General features: G+C 59.7%; 1 protein-coding gene across 5 annotated transcripts; it reads right to left on the reverse strand.

Annotated features, from left to right (window-relative positions):
• Positions 1-305: 305 nt before the first annotated feature.
• Positions 306-11,232, reverse strand: Sall4 (spalt like transcription factor 4). 5 transcript variants are annotated; one of them, XM_048347495.1, is made up of 5 exons: positions 11,115-11,232; positions 2,796-5,099; positions 2,414-2,423; positions 1,352-1,622; positions 306-728 (listed from the first exon to the last, which is right to left on the reverse strand). In XM_048347495.1, the coding sequence occupies exons 1-5, from the start codon at positions 11,230-11,232 to the stop codon at positions 306-308; spliced, it is 3,126 nt and encodes a 1,041-aa protein (XP_048203452.1). The 5 variants fall into 5 exon arrangements, with proteins under 5 accessions (XP_048203452.1, XP_048203454.1, XP_048203451.1 ...); XM_048347497.1 differs by lacking the exon at positions 2,414-2,423 and adding an exon at positions 7,633-7,637 and having other exon boundaries at positions 4,088-5,099; positions 11,111-11,232; XM_048347494.1 differs by lacking the exon at positions 2,414-2,423 and adding an exon at positions 7,633-7,637 and having other exon boundaries at positions 1,352-1,635; positions 11,111-11,232.
• Between the last annotated feature and the right edge of the window lie 399 nt (positions 11,233-11,631).

An 11,631-nucleotide genomic window follows, 5' to 3' on the forward strand; every position in this document is an offset into this window, starting at 1 on the left:
TTTGGAGACGGAGGCTCGGCGTTGTACCAAACTTCTATGTACCCAAGTAACAAAAGCTACTTTGCAAAACCCGCTTCCTTCCAAAAAAAAAAAAAATTAAAAAGAAAACGTTTTTTTAAGGTCTCTGTGTGTGTTTGGATATCATTTTTTTTCACTTTTTTTGGTGGCTCTTCTCTCTACGGAGGGTGATTGTGAGGCGGGCGGTCCACGGCTGCCGTCACAACGGTAAACACTGAATCAGTAAGAAAGGAAGCACCGGAGAGGGGGAGCCCCGGCCCGGGGAGGGGGGGCGCGCTGGCTCCGGCTTAGCTGACAGCGATCTCGTTCTCCTCCAGGAAATGAGGGAACTGGGCTCTGGCCACTCCATCCGGCACGCCCGGCTTCTCCACCTCGGCGCCCCCCGCGCCCGCCGCCACGCCTTCCATCTTGGCCCCGGTGGCGGCGCTGCTCCCCGGGCCGGCGCCCATCGACGCGGGGAGGGCGGCGATGCCGCCGCTCTGGATCACCGAGATCTCGTTGGCCTTCGTGGCCAGGCCACCGTTGAGCACGCTGCTGTACTGGTTCCAGGCCACGGGGTCGGCGCTCACCGAGGGGGCCAGGATTTCCTTGGGAAACATGTCGGACACGCGCTTTCCGTCGGCGCCCAGCAGAGCCATGGTGTTCTCGATGGCCAGTTTCCTCCCGCGCCGGGCGGCGTTGTTGCTGGCCCCGTGGGTCATGTAGTGGACCTGGGAGGGGGACATGGGGGGGGAAGGGGGAGAGGGTGAGCTGCCATCAGATAGAATGACGTTCCATCATTCCCGATCGATCGATCACTGGCCAGATCAGATCAAACCCAGTCAGCCACACGAGACCTTAGCCTGCTTTCTAGACTGGGACATCAGATTTGGTGACAGGCATTTCAAGCCAGGCGCTGGAGCGGCCCCCGTGCCTGTCATCCCGCTACTCAGAAGGCTGAGATCTCAAGATCATGTGGTTCAAAGCCAGCCTGAAAGAGAAAATCTACACGACTCTCATCTCTAATCATAATCACCCAGAAAAGCCAGAGACAGGGCTGGAGCTCAAATGCTAGAGCACTTGCCTTGAGCTCAAAAAGCTCTGGGACGGTGCCAGGCGCTGGGCGAGCCCCAGGACAGGCATGAAAGAAAAAAGGGAGGGACGGGGGGAGGGAGGGAGGGAGGGAGGGAGGGAAGGAAATTCAGATCTGAGGCTACACGCGCCGCACCAGTGGCTCACGCCTGCAATCCTAGTTCTCAGAAGGCTTAGGCTGGAAGCCAGGCCGGGAAATCACGGCTCACACGTAGCAGAGCTAAATGCTGCTCAACCCCGCGCCCCCAAACCCAAGGCCCACCTTCAGGTTGCCTTTGGTGGTGAAGGCTCGCCCGCATATGTTGCACACGAACGGCTTCTCGCCCGTGTGTGTCCGCTCGTGGATCTGCAGGGCACTGGCGGACGAGAAGTTCTTCCCGCACCGCGCGCAGCCGTGCTGCTTGGCCTGTCGGCGAGGCTGGGAGGCCAGCAGGGGCGTCGCGCCTGGGGGTGCCGCGGAGGGGCCCACGAAGGTGCCGGGAACTTCGACTTTGACGTAGGTGGGCTGCGCTCGGATGAACGTGGAGGGGAGTCTGTTTCCACCCACTGTGCAAAGAAAGAAAAAAAAAACATCCGAACGTTCACTATCCCAACGCTCCTTCATTCTAAGCCAAAGCTTCACAGCTGCCCGGCGGCACAGGAAATGCGGACCGCAAAGCAGCCGCTTGCCGTGACCCTGGCTACCCAGGAGGCTGAGACCCGAGGATCGCAGTTCAAAGCCAGCCTAGGCAAGATCTTATCTCCAAGGAACCAACCAAAAAAAAGCCCTAAGTGGAGCTGTGGCTCAAGTGGGAGGAGAGACAGCCCGTAGGTCCAGAGATCAAGCCCCAGGACTGGCGGTTGCCCGCACGCGCACACATACACAAACGCAGAGGCAAAAAAGAAAAAGGGAAAACAAAACTCAGAAGCTTCGTTTTTGTCATTGTACAAAAGACATAAGCAACATGGGGTCGAATCTAATTTAAGTCCAAATTTCCACCTCAGTTGTCGTCTACCTTTAGCTGGGACACTAGGGACTCAACACCTATGGTCCTTACTTAGGAGGCTGAGGTTGGGGGGATTGTGGTTTGAGGCCCCCAAACAAGAGACATCACCACCACCACCCCATCCTCTAAACCAATGAGTGGGCGCAAGCCCGTCACCCTAGCTATGTGAAAAGCTGAGAGGCCATGATAGAGAGGACTGTAGTTCCAGGCCAGCCTAGGCAGAAAAAATTAATGAGACCCCATGCCAATTCCGGGAGCTGGGTGTGGTGATGCATGGCAGCCATTCCAACTAGGGGGGATACAGAGAAAGATCTTGGCCAAGCTGCACAACCGGGCACGAAGTAACACCTCAAAACCAACCAGGCTAAAAAAAAAAGCATGGCTCAGCACAGATCACGGGCTGAGTTCGGAACCCAGGACAGCCCCCAAAGTGCCCTCTGGCGCATGCCCAGATGCCATTTCCCTCCCTCCCTCCCTCCCTCCCATCCCGTGGTGCAGTGTCACCCAGTCAACACAAACGACAACCAAAAGTCTGCTGCCCATCCCCCTCCCCGTCTGCATTCGCCACGGTCAAGAGCGCGCTCACGCGGGGACACGGGGGGAGCCGTGGTGCCCCGCCACCCCGAAAGCACAGGTAGCTTCACGCATCACACTCGGCTTGGGTGGGGCCACCCAGGGTTTCTTTGGACCGGACCTAAGTGAAACCCAAAGCGCCATCACCTTCCGTGTCCGTGCGGCTGCCCTCCGCGCTCTCGGCCTTGCCCCCTTCGGGAGATCTGGACGGGACGCTTTCCGCCTGGCTAGTGGCGGGGGACACGGCCCGGAAGGACAAGCTTTCCACGGCGTCGGGGCTTCGGCTCTGATACTCCTGGTCGCCGGGGAGGGAGGACGAGTCGTTGGTCAGGCCGTCGCTCTCCACGGAGCCGTTTTCCCGGCTGCCCTGGCGCTGCAGGCCGAGGAGGACGGGCCCCCCTTTTCCCGGGGCCTCGGCGGCGGCGGCGGCGGTCACCACGGAGAAGCCCCGAGGGGGCGACGGCAGGTGGGCTCTGGGAGGAGGCGGCGCGGGGACCTTCGAGGGGCCGGGAGCAGCATCGACCTCGTCGACCCGGATGCCCTCGACGGCGGCGTCGTCGTCGTGGTCCCCCCCCACGGCCACGGGCTCGAAGTCGCAGGGGGCGTCCGGCGGGGGCGTGTTGGGGATCTGGCCGCCCATGTGCATGCGGATGTGGTGCTGCAGCATGACGGCGTTGGTGAACTTCTTCTGGCAGATGGGGCACGAGTGCTGCGCCTTGAAGGCCGCGTGGGTGCGGTGCACCCCGAGGTGCGTCTTCAGGTTGCCCTTGGTGGAGAAGGCGCGGCCGCACACGCGGCAGTGGAAGGGCCGCTCGCCCGTGTGCGTGCGGTAGTGCATCTTGAGCGAGCTCTGGCAGCTCAGCACGCGGTGGCAGATGGTGCACTCGTTGGGGTCGGCCGTGCTCTTGTCGATGTTTTCCACCAGCTGCTGCAGCTTCAGGGTCTCGGACCCCGGCTCCGGGGCCCCGCCGCCCTGAACGCCGCCGCCTACCCTCGGGGAAGCGTGGCTGGGCCCCACCCCGACGAACGCCACGCCGTGGGCGCTCTCCGGCAGCAGCCCGGGCTGCGGGTCATGGGGCGGGGGGCCCCCCGCAAGGTCCTGGGGGCCGGTTCCTGAGGAGAGATTTGGAGGTAGCCCTACAGAGGGGGTGCCTGCTACCAGGACGGGTTTGCTGTCTAGAGAGAGGCTCGATTCGTCTACAGAGGCGGGGGTGGAGGGGGCAAAGGGGAGGCCGGGCCCGGGCACCGCTTTGTCCTGGAATTCGGCAAAGAGCTGGGGGTTGGCCTTCACCTGGGGGTGCCGGTGGAAGTGGACCTTGAGGTTGCCCTTGGTGGTGAAGCGGTGACCACAGACAGAGCACACGAAGGGTCTCTCTCCGGTATGGGAGCGCAGATGGATCTGCAAGGAGCTATCAGTCCCAAACACCTTGCTACAGTACTTACACTTGTGTTTGTAGAGCGGGGCCTCGGCCTTGGGTTTGGAGTCCACGGCGGCCATGCTGGGGGGCTTCCCTTTCCCTTTCTTGGATGGATCCAGCCCCACCGTGGAGAAAGGACTCTGTAAGAGCATAGAGCCGGAGGCCTGAGGTAGCAGAGCACCGGGGAGCCGGGACACGACACTGGGGAGCACACGAGTCCCATCGGGCTTCAGGGCGAAGGGGGTGAGCCCCGGGGACAGAGAGCCGGCGGCGGCGGGGATGTTGGCGTGAGGTAGCTTGGCTTGCTTCAAGGCGTCGAGAGAGAGGCTCTGGTTCCCGGCTTTCTGGCTGAGCAAGGCCACGGCGGCCGACACTTGCTGGGACACGTGGCTGCCCAAGGTTTTGAGGGCGTCGGAGCCCGCCACGCCCGAGTGCAGGGCGTGGGCCGCCCACATGTTCACCTGGATGCGGATCTGCTCGGTCAGCTGGATCTGCTGGAGCTGCTGCTGCTGCAGCCGCAGGATCTGCTCCAGCACCCAGGGGATGCTGTGGGGGCCCGGCCCCGGGGCGGGGGGCACGTCGGGGCTCCGGGGGTTCACAGCCATCTTGGTGCCCCGCAGGGCCTGCAGGGCCACGTTGGCGGGCCCAGCCTTGACTTTGGGTAAATAGCTTATGTCCTGGGGCGGGGGCAGGGCAGTCTCGGTCTTCAAGTAAAAGATGGGCTCGGTCCCGGGCCTGTCCTTCCCCTCGGCCTCCCTGGGGCCCTCCTTTCTGCCGGGGCTGGGGGGCTGGGGGCTCAGGGCGCCGGGGGTGAGGTCCTCGGGGGGCACTGCCGCCTCGCCGTCGCTCATGATGAGGACAGGAGGAGTCTTAGTGCAATTCTTCTTATGGTCCAAGAACTCGGAGAGGCTGAAGAACTCGGCGCAGCACTTCTCGCACACGTGCGTGTCCTCCCGGCGGGGCCGCTTCACCAGGGCCTTCTCCCCGGGGGCCTCGTCCTCGTCACCATCCCCCGGGGGGTTCATGGGAGCACCTAGGACCGGAGAGAGAGAGAAGAGCTAAGAAGCTGCGGGGTGATCGCCAGGGAACAGGTCTCGCTGCAGCGAAGCGTGGGAGAGAGACCAAGTGACCTAGCTCCTGAATGATGGGGGGCCCCGCCCCCCCCAGATTCACTAACCACGTGTGGATAGGGACTTGGCAAACGCCTTCCGGCCAAGCCCGTAAACCCAGGCTCGCCAAGTATCTTCAGGAAACAAGAGATACAGAGAACCCAGCCAGGCAAAGGGCAGACGGAGGATGAGGAGAGAAGCCAAGGGCTGCCCCGAAAACAAACCGGCGGAGTCCCCCAACCTGAAAGGGGCCGGGACAGACTTCCTGCTCCCCCAATACTTCTAGGTGTCTTTCTCTTATTTCAACACCTTTGATCCTGATATCTTGGGCCGTGAACTCAGGGCCTGAGCACCATCCCTGGCTTCTTTTTGCTCAAGGCTAGCACTCTGCCACTTGAGCCACAGCGCCACTTCTGGCCGTTTTCTGTATATGTGGTGCTGAGGAATCGAACCCAGGGCCTCATGTATCCGAGGCATGCACTCTTGCCACTAGGCCATATTCCCAGCCCCAGGAAAGAAAAATTCTTCCCCGGCCATACCAATGGCTCACGCCTATCATCGTAGCTACTCGGGAGTCTGAGCTCTCAAGATCTCAGGTTCAAAGCCAGCCGAGGCAGGAAAGTCTGAGAGACTTTTATCTCCAGTTCAGCCACCAAAGGCACAAGTGGAGCTGTGGCTCAAGTGGTGCAGAAGGTCATGAAAGTAACATTGGGGGGGGGGAACTACTCTCACTGTGATGGACGAAAACTTAAGATTTGTTCCATTAAGGCAGTAAGAAACCCACCAGTGGTCGGGGCAGAGCCTGGGTCTGACTGAATCACAGATATAGTGGCGTCACCAGACAGGATGCTAGCTAGATCTTTTGTATTTGTCAGTCCTGGGGCTTGAACTTGGCCTAGGCACTGTCCTTAGGAGCTCTTTTGCTCAAGGCTAGAGCTCTGCCACTTTGAGCCACAGTTCCACTTCCAGTTTCCTGGTGTTTAATTAGAGACAAGTGTCTCAAGGACTTTCCTGCTGAGGCTAGATTTGAACTGTGATCCTCAGATCTCAGCCTTCTGTCTAGCTAGCATTACCAAATCCCCAGTAGACCTTGTTACTCCTCCCCCAGGACCCTCTGTATAAGCCAAGCCTGACAGAAAACTCCACCAAAAAATCCAATTAGCAAGAAAAAAGCCAGAAGAGGCGGCGTGGCTAGGGCTTCCGCCTAGGTCAGCCCCCACAGCAACAAAACAAAATTAGCACATGCCCAGCATACCTGAATCTCTTGTGTTCATTGTGGAATTTTCTCTGTGTGTGTGTGTGTGTGTGTGTGCAAGCTGGTCCTAGGGCTTGAGACTTGTTTTTGTGGGGTTTGAACTGGCAGCCTGGGTGCCGCTGCTCCTGAGCCCTTTTGCTCAAGGCTAGTGCTTTACCACTTTGAGCCACGGGGCCACTTCTGGTTTTCTGGTGACTCACTGGAGTTAAGAGTCTCAGGGGCTTTTTTTTTTTTTGGCCAGGGCTGGCTTTGAATGCTATGATCCTCAGATCTCAGCCTCCAGCGTAGACAGGATTACAGGCCCGCATGCGCCACCCGTGCCCCCCTTCTGTGGGTTTTCCATGTCCACCTATTCCAGGCACTTGTATTTCATGGATGCTGAACACCACTCAGTCCTCGGCAGAAGAAAGGTTAACCTCCTCTCCTGGAAGGATCCACCAGTTCCCGGTGATTTACGGCCCACCATACCAGCTACTTGCCCTGTACAGAGCCCCCAGCCCGCCAGCCGCCCCCCCCCCCCAGCCTCCACACAACACCAGCAACATCCATTTGGGTCTTAAAACAGCAGCAGCTCTGTTTGCTCTTGCAGTAAAATGTACTGCTACCTCCGCCTCTCGGTGGACAAACATTGGGAGCGTATTTGCCAAGGCCTAAGAGGGCTCCGGGAGGAACAATTGCTGGGCATGCTTAAATTAACCCGAAAGGAAGAAAAGCAAAGTTCAGAGGGATTACCCGGCAGTCCTCCCCCCCCACACACACCCTGCCCCACCCCCACCCCCAATTTTAGGAAGGTTATCTCTCCACATCCAGTTACCCACTAAGTGGGAAGTATGCAGTAAACCCAGCAGGGGTCTAGGATTCAATCTGGGCCAAATGGAGAGAAAATAACTCCTACTATTGTATGGGAAGAAAGTTAATCTAGAGGCCAATCAAATTCTTGAGACACTGAAACTGCTTAGAAAAATAAAAGCCTGTATATCTTGATAAAAGCATTATGACTCAGGCTTATCTTTTGTGATTCCTATATTAAAAGAATTGACAGTGACCAGATTATCTTAGGCTGACTGGGTCTCCTCCTCTCCCCACCCCTAGGAGAAATTCTTTAAAAAAAAGAAAGAAAGAAAGAAAGAAATCATGCCCCCAGAGAATTAAACCAGTTGAAAGTGGTTTTCTTAAGCAACAGTTTAATATCACTTAAGAACCAAGTCTTTAACTCAACTTGTCAATGGCTAAGTAGACTGAGAAAAGAACTTTCTACTTAACTAAGATCTTTAGGGGGGAAAAAAAGTTTCCAACAATCTTGGATCAAAGTTCTGGGGGCCCTATGGTAATGATTTTTTGGAAGGGTATAAAAGTCAAGTAAGGCTGGGGGGGGAGGGGGGCGTGTATCAAGGTTCTAGAAGGTTCCCGTTTGCCTCTACTGTCTTCCAAGCAAATCTACAAACTCCATGAGGGCAGGAGTTGTTCCCCACCCCCCTCTTCCAGGCACCCTGGAACAAAGCCCCACACACCCGGGGAGAGAAAAGAAGGGGAAGAAAAGATGGTTGTAGAGTGACAATGAAGCTCTGGCCCGCAGTGAGGCTTTTAAACATGTTTGGGTGTTGTGACTGCTCCAGGATTTGCTCCACAACTCCAAACAAAATTCAACCCTTAAGCATGGTTTCTTCATATTGGAAACAAGGAAAACAACCCCATCACCGACTACAGCAAAACCACAGCCAGCAACAGCCCCCAGGTCCCGGGACTGGGGTGGGGGCAAAGTTACTCCAACTAAATAAACCAAAACACCAGCTACTCCAGCTGTGAGAATTAACTCCAAAGTACTTGGAGATGGAGTAGAGATCTAATGTTTCCACAGAATTCTTCCAATGAACTGCTCAACACTATCTTGCCACAAGAGGAAAAACAGTTACTTTTGAACAAACCTAGCAACCACATACCCAATACCCATAGACCTTTGGTAGTTGAAATCACCGAGTGCTACAATGTTCAAAGGACTTCCTGGCTTCAAAGTTACCCAGCGCAAACTCTTATTAAGACTTCAAGGATCATCTCCCCTTCCCAAAATGGTTCTCCAGCCCCCTCACCCCACCCCCACCTACCAGAAGCTTCCACAGCAAAGTACCATCTACCTGGCCCAGTGGAGTGTGGGTGCCCTTTCCACAGTGAATTAATGCATCTCCCCAGCAATTTGTCTTGAATGAATTTTAAAAAAAGGGAAATTGGGAAAATTGGAAACTGGGACAATTTATGCCTGAAACGTTAACTAGTATAGGCAAGCACTTCCGACTAGATACCAGTAAGAGAGTTTAGTAGAAACCTGAACATCCATCCTAATCGTAGGAATCTATTTTTAGCACAATGGGCATTTGAAACTGTTTTTGAGAAAAATACTAATTTCGATTTGGGTATTAATCTCCCAGACCACCTGAAATGTTTTTCCTTTCCATCTCATTATGGCGCTCATCTCATTTTCACACAACCAAAGACATAGGCATAAACCTTTCGTCCCGAAAGGCGTGGCAAAACACAACTAGTCCGATCCCCACGTTTAGAGCTATTCCGATCATCGATATTGAAAGCCGATCCAATGCCAACACCCCAAAGGTACGGGCGAAACGTCGGGCTCTTCGGGGAGAAGCACCTCCGGTCCCCGAGCTGCGGTTGAGGGCGCCCTACTGGCGAGCCCCGGGACGGAGGCCGGGGACGATCCCCAAGAATCAAGTCAAAATTCAAAAGGAGCGTCTTGGGGGTGGGGTGCGGCGGGCGGGTGCTAGGTCCAGCCGGCCCCGCTCTCCAGGTGCGGCGGGCGGGCGGGCGGGCGTCCGGCGCCTCCGGGGGGCGCCCGCGCGCAACTCCGCTGGACCGCGGTGCGCCCAACCCCGGGATCCATGGGCAACTCCCCTCCCAAATCGCGGTGGGCGCTGAGCGCCCGGCCCGGCCCCGGGGCCCCGGCTAGGCGAAGGCCAACTCCAGCCGGGTGGATGTCGGAAGTGCTCACCCACGAGTTCCCCTACGAGGGCCAAGCTCGGTGCCCCATCTCACTCGCGTGCGCCCACCCAAAATGAAGCGGGAAGAGAGGTCAGCGCAGGACCAGGGGAGGGGTCAGGGCACGAGCTCGCTCCTCCTCTCCGGAGGAAGCCGGCGGGCCGAGGGTTAACCCTTTTGTTCCAGGTGGCCTCCACGATTCCCCCAGGCCCCCAACCCAGGCACAAAGAGCGCCCAGCCAGCGGCGGGGACCGAACACGCCCTGCCCTGACCGTGCGATGCCCCCTCAAAAAAAAAAAAAAAAAGGGGGGGGGGAAGCCCATCCCAAAGCCACCCCCCTCGGGCCAGGGCGGAACGGCTCCTTTGCCCCGGATAAACTTTCTCGAAGTGTGCGAATGAAGATTGCATTCAACTACGGCCAATTGGGAGAACGACATCGCCCTCCTCGAGAGCCAAAGGGGAGCCACTGTTTCTCCCCGGGAAAGTGGGGCGTCCCGGGTGGCCACGCTGCGCCCTCCACGGCGGGGGAATTAGGGAGCAAAGCTGCGAGGGGAGGCGGAGAAAAAAAAAAAGCGCGCCCTCCCCCCCCCCAACGCAGACGCTCAGAATTGATCAGGCGACGATTTGGCGGGCAGGGAGGGGAGCGAGCCACGGGCTCGCCGGAGCCCTCCCGGGCGAGGGGGGCGGCGGGGCGGGAGCGCGGCCCCCGGGACCCCGCGGCGTCGGGGGGTCCCGAACTTCTGGGGCCCGCGGAAGCGTGCGCCGGGTCAGCCCCGGGAGCTCGCCCCGGCCGCGACCGCGCAGCCCCGGCCCGACCTCTCCCCTTTCACCTCCGGGGCGCGCGGTGGGAGCCTCCGGGCAGGGACCCCCCGAAAAGCCCGGCGAGGCCAGCCCGGCGAGCGCGCGCCCCGCGGGGAGGCGGCGCGCGCGCCACCCCGGGCCCCCGGAGCCCGCACCCCGGGGCGGGCCGCGGTTATTTTTAGGAAGTCGGAAATCAAAGATGGCTGGAGGTCAGGCCCCGAAAGGTTAGGGCGAAGATCGGCAGGCGGCATAACCGGGGGCGGGGGGGGGGGGAGAGGAGAAAGCCAAAGGGGGAGGGAGAAGGGGAGGCGAGCCAAAAGGGCAAGGCGAGCCCCCCCCACCGGTGCCCTCGGGGGGCCGCAGCCCCGCAGCGCGGGTGGCCGCGCGCTCGGAGCCCCTGGGGGTGGGGAGGGATCGCGCCCCCTCCCCCACCGGGCCTGGGAGGGGCGAGGGCAGCCGATCGCCCCGGGGGGGGCCCCAGGACGCGCCCCTCCTCCAGCCTCCCACAAAGCCCCCAAGGGTGGTGGGAGAGGGTGGGGACCTGGGGGGGGGTCGCTTTCTTTAAAAAGCGGCGCCAGGGCGGGAGGGGGACCCTCGGGGGGTGCGGGCGAGGAGTGGAACCAATTAAGGGGGCGAGGAGCCCGAGGGAAGCGAGGGCGAGCGAGTGGGGGGGAAACTTACACAGGCGGGAAGAGAGAACGTGGAAAGCCGGCCCGGGCCGGGGGTGGGGAGCGGGGAAGCCAGGCTGCCAGCGCTCTCCCCCGGCACGGAGCCCCCCCCCCCCCGGCCTCGGTTCCCCCATCTGCGCGGCGAAGCCGGACCCTCGAGGGTCCCCGTGCGCCTGGCGCCCCCCGCGGGGGTCTCGGGCGGGCGCGCGCCCCCCAGCTCCACTCACCCGGCTCCCCGGCCGCCGGGGCCGCCTCCGCGAGCTCCGGGGCCGGCCGCGGCGGCTGCTCGTCCCGGTCCTCCTCGGAGTTGATGTGCTGGGGCTTCGCCTGCTTGCGCCTCGACATGGTGCGCGCATCGGGGGGCCGGAGCGCCGGGGAAACTCGCCCTCTCCGCCACCAATTCCCGGAGTCGGGAAATTTACCCCCCTTCGGCCGGAACGCGCATGTCCCGGTAATTATTATTATCAATAATGCATTGCGATTTATCATGAGCCCTGACAGCTGATTGGCCTGGGTCCAAGACCTCAGAGATCATTTGAATAAGCCCTCATTGATCAGGGAGGGGCGAGGCATGCTGGGCCTTGTAGTCCGGCCCTCCACGCGACAAAGGCGTGTTCCGCGGCCCATTAGCATCCGAGCGCAGATTGGCTGCGGCGCAGGCCAAATCCCGGGCGGGAGGGCGGGGGGGGGGGGAGGAGGGGGGAAAGGCGGTGTTGCTTACCAAAAAAAAAAAAAAAAGGGGGG

Source organism: Perognathus longimembris, chromosome 6 (assembly GCF_023159225.1).
Source record: "Perognathus longimembris pacificus isolate PPM17 chromosome 6, ASM2315922v1, whole genome shotgun sequence".
Classification (NCBI taxonomy): Eukaryota; Metazoa; Chordata; class Mammalia; order Rodentia; family Heteromyidae; genus Perognathus; species Perognathus longimembris.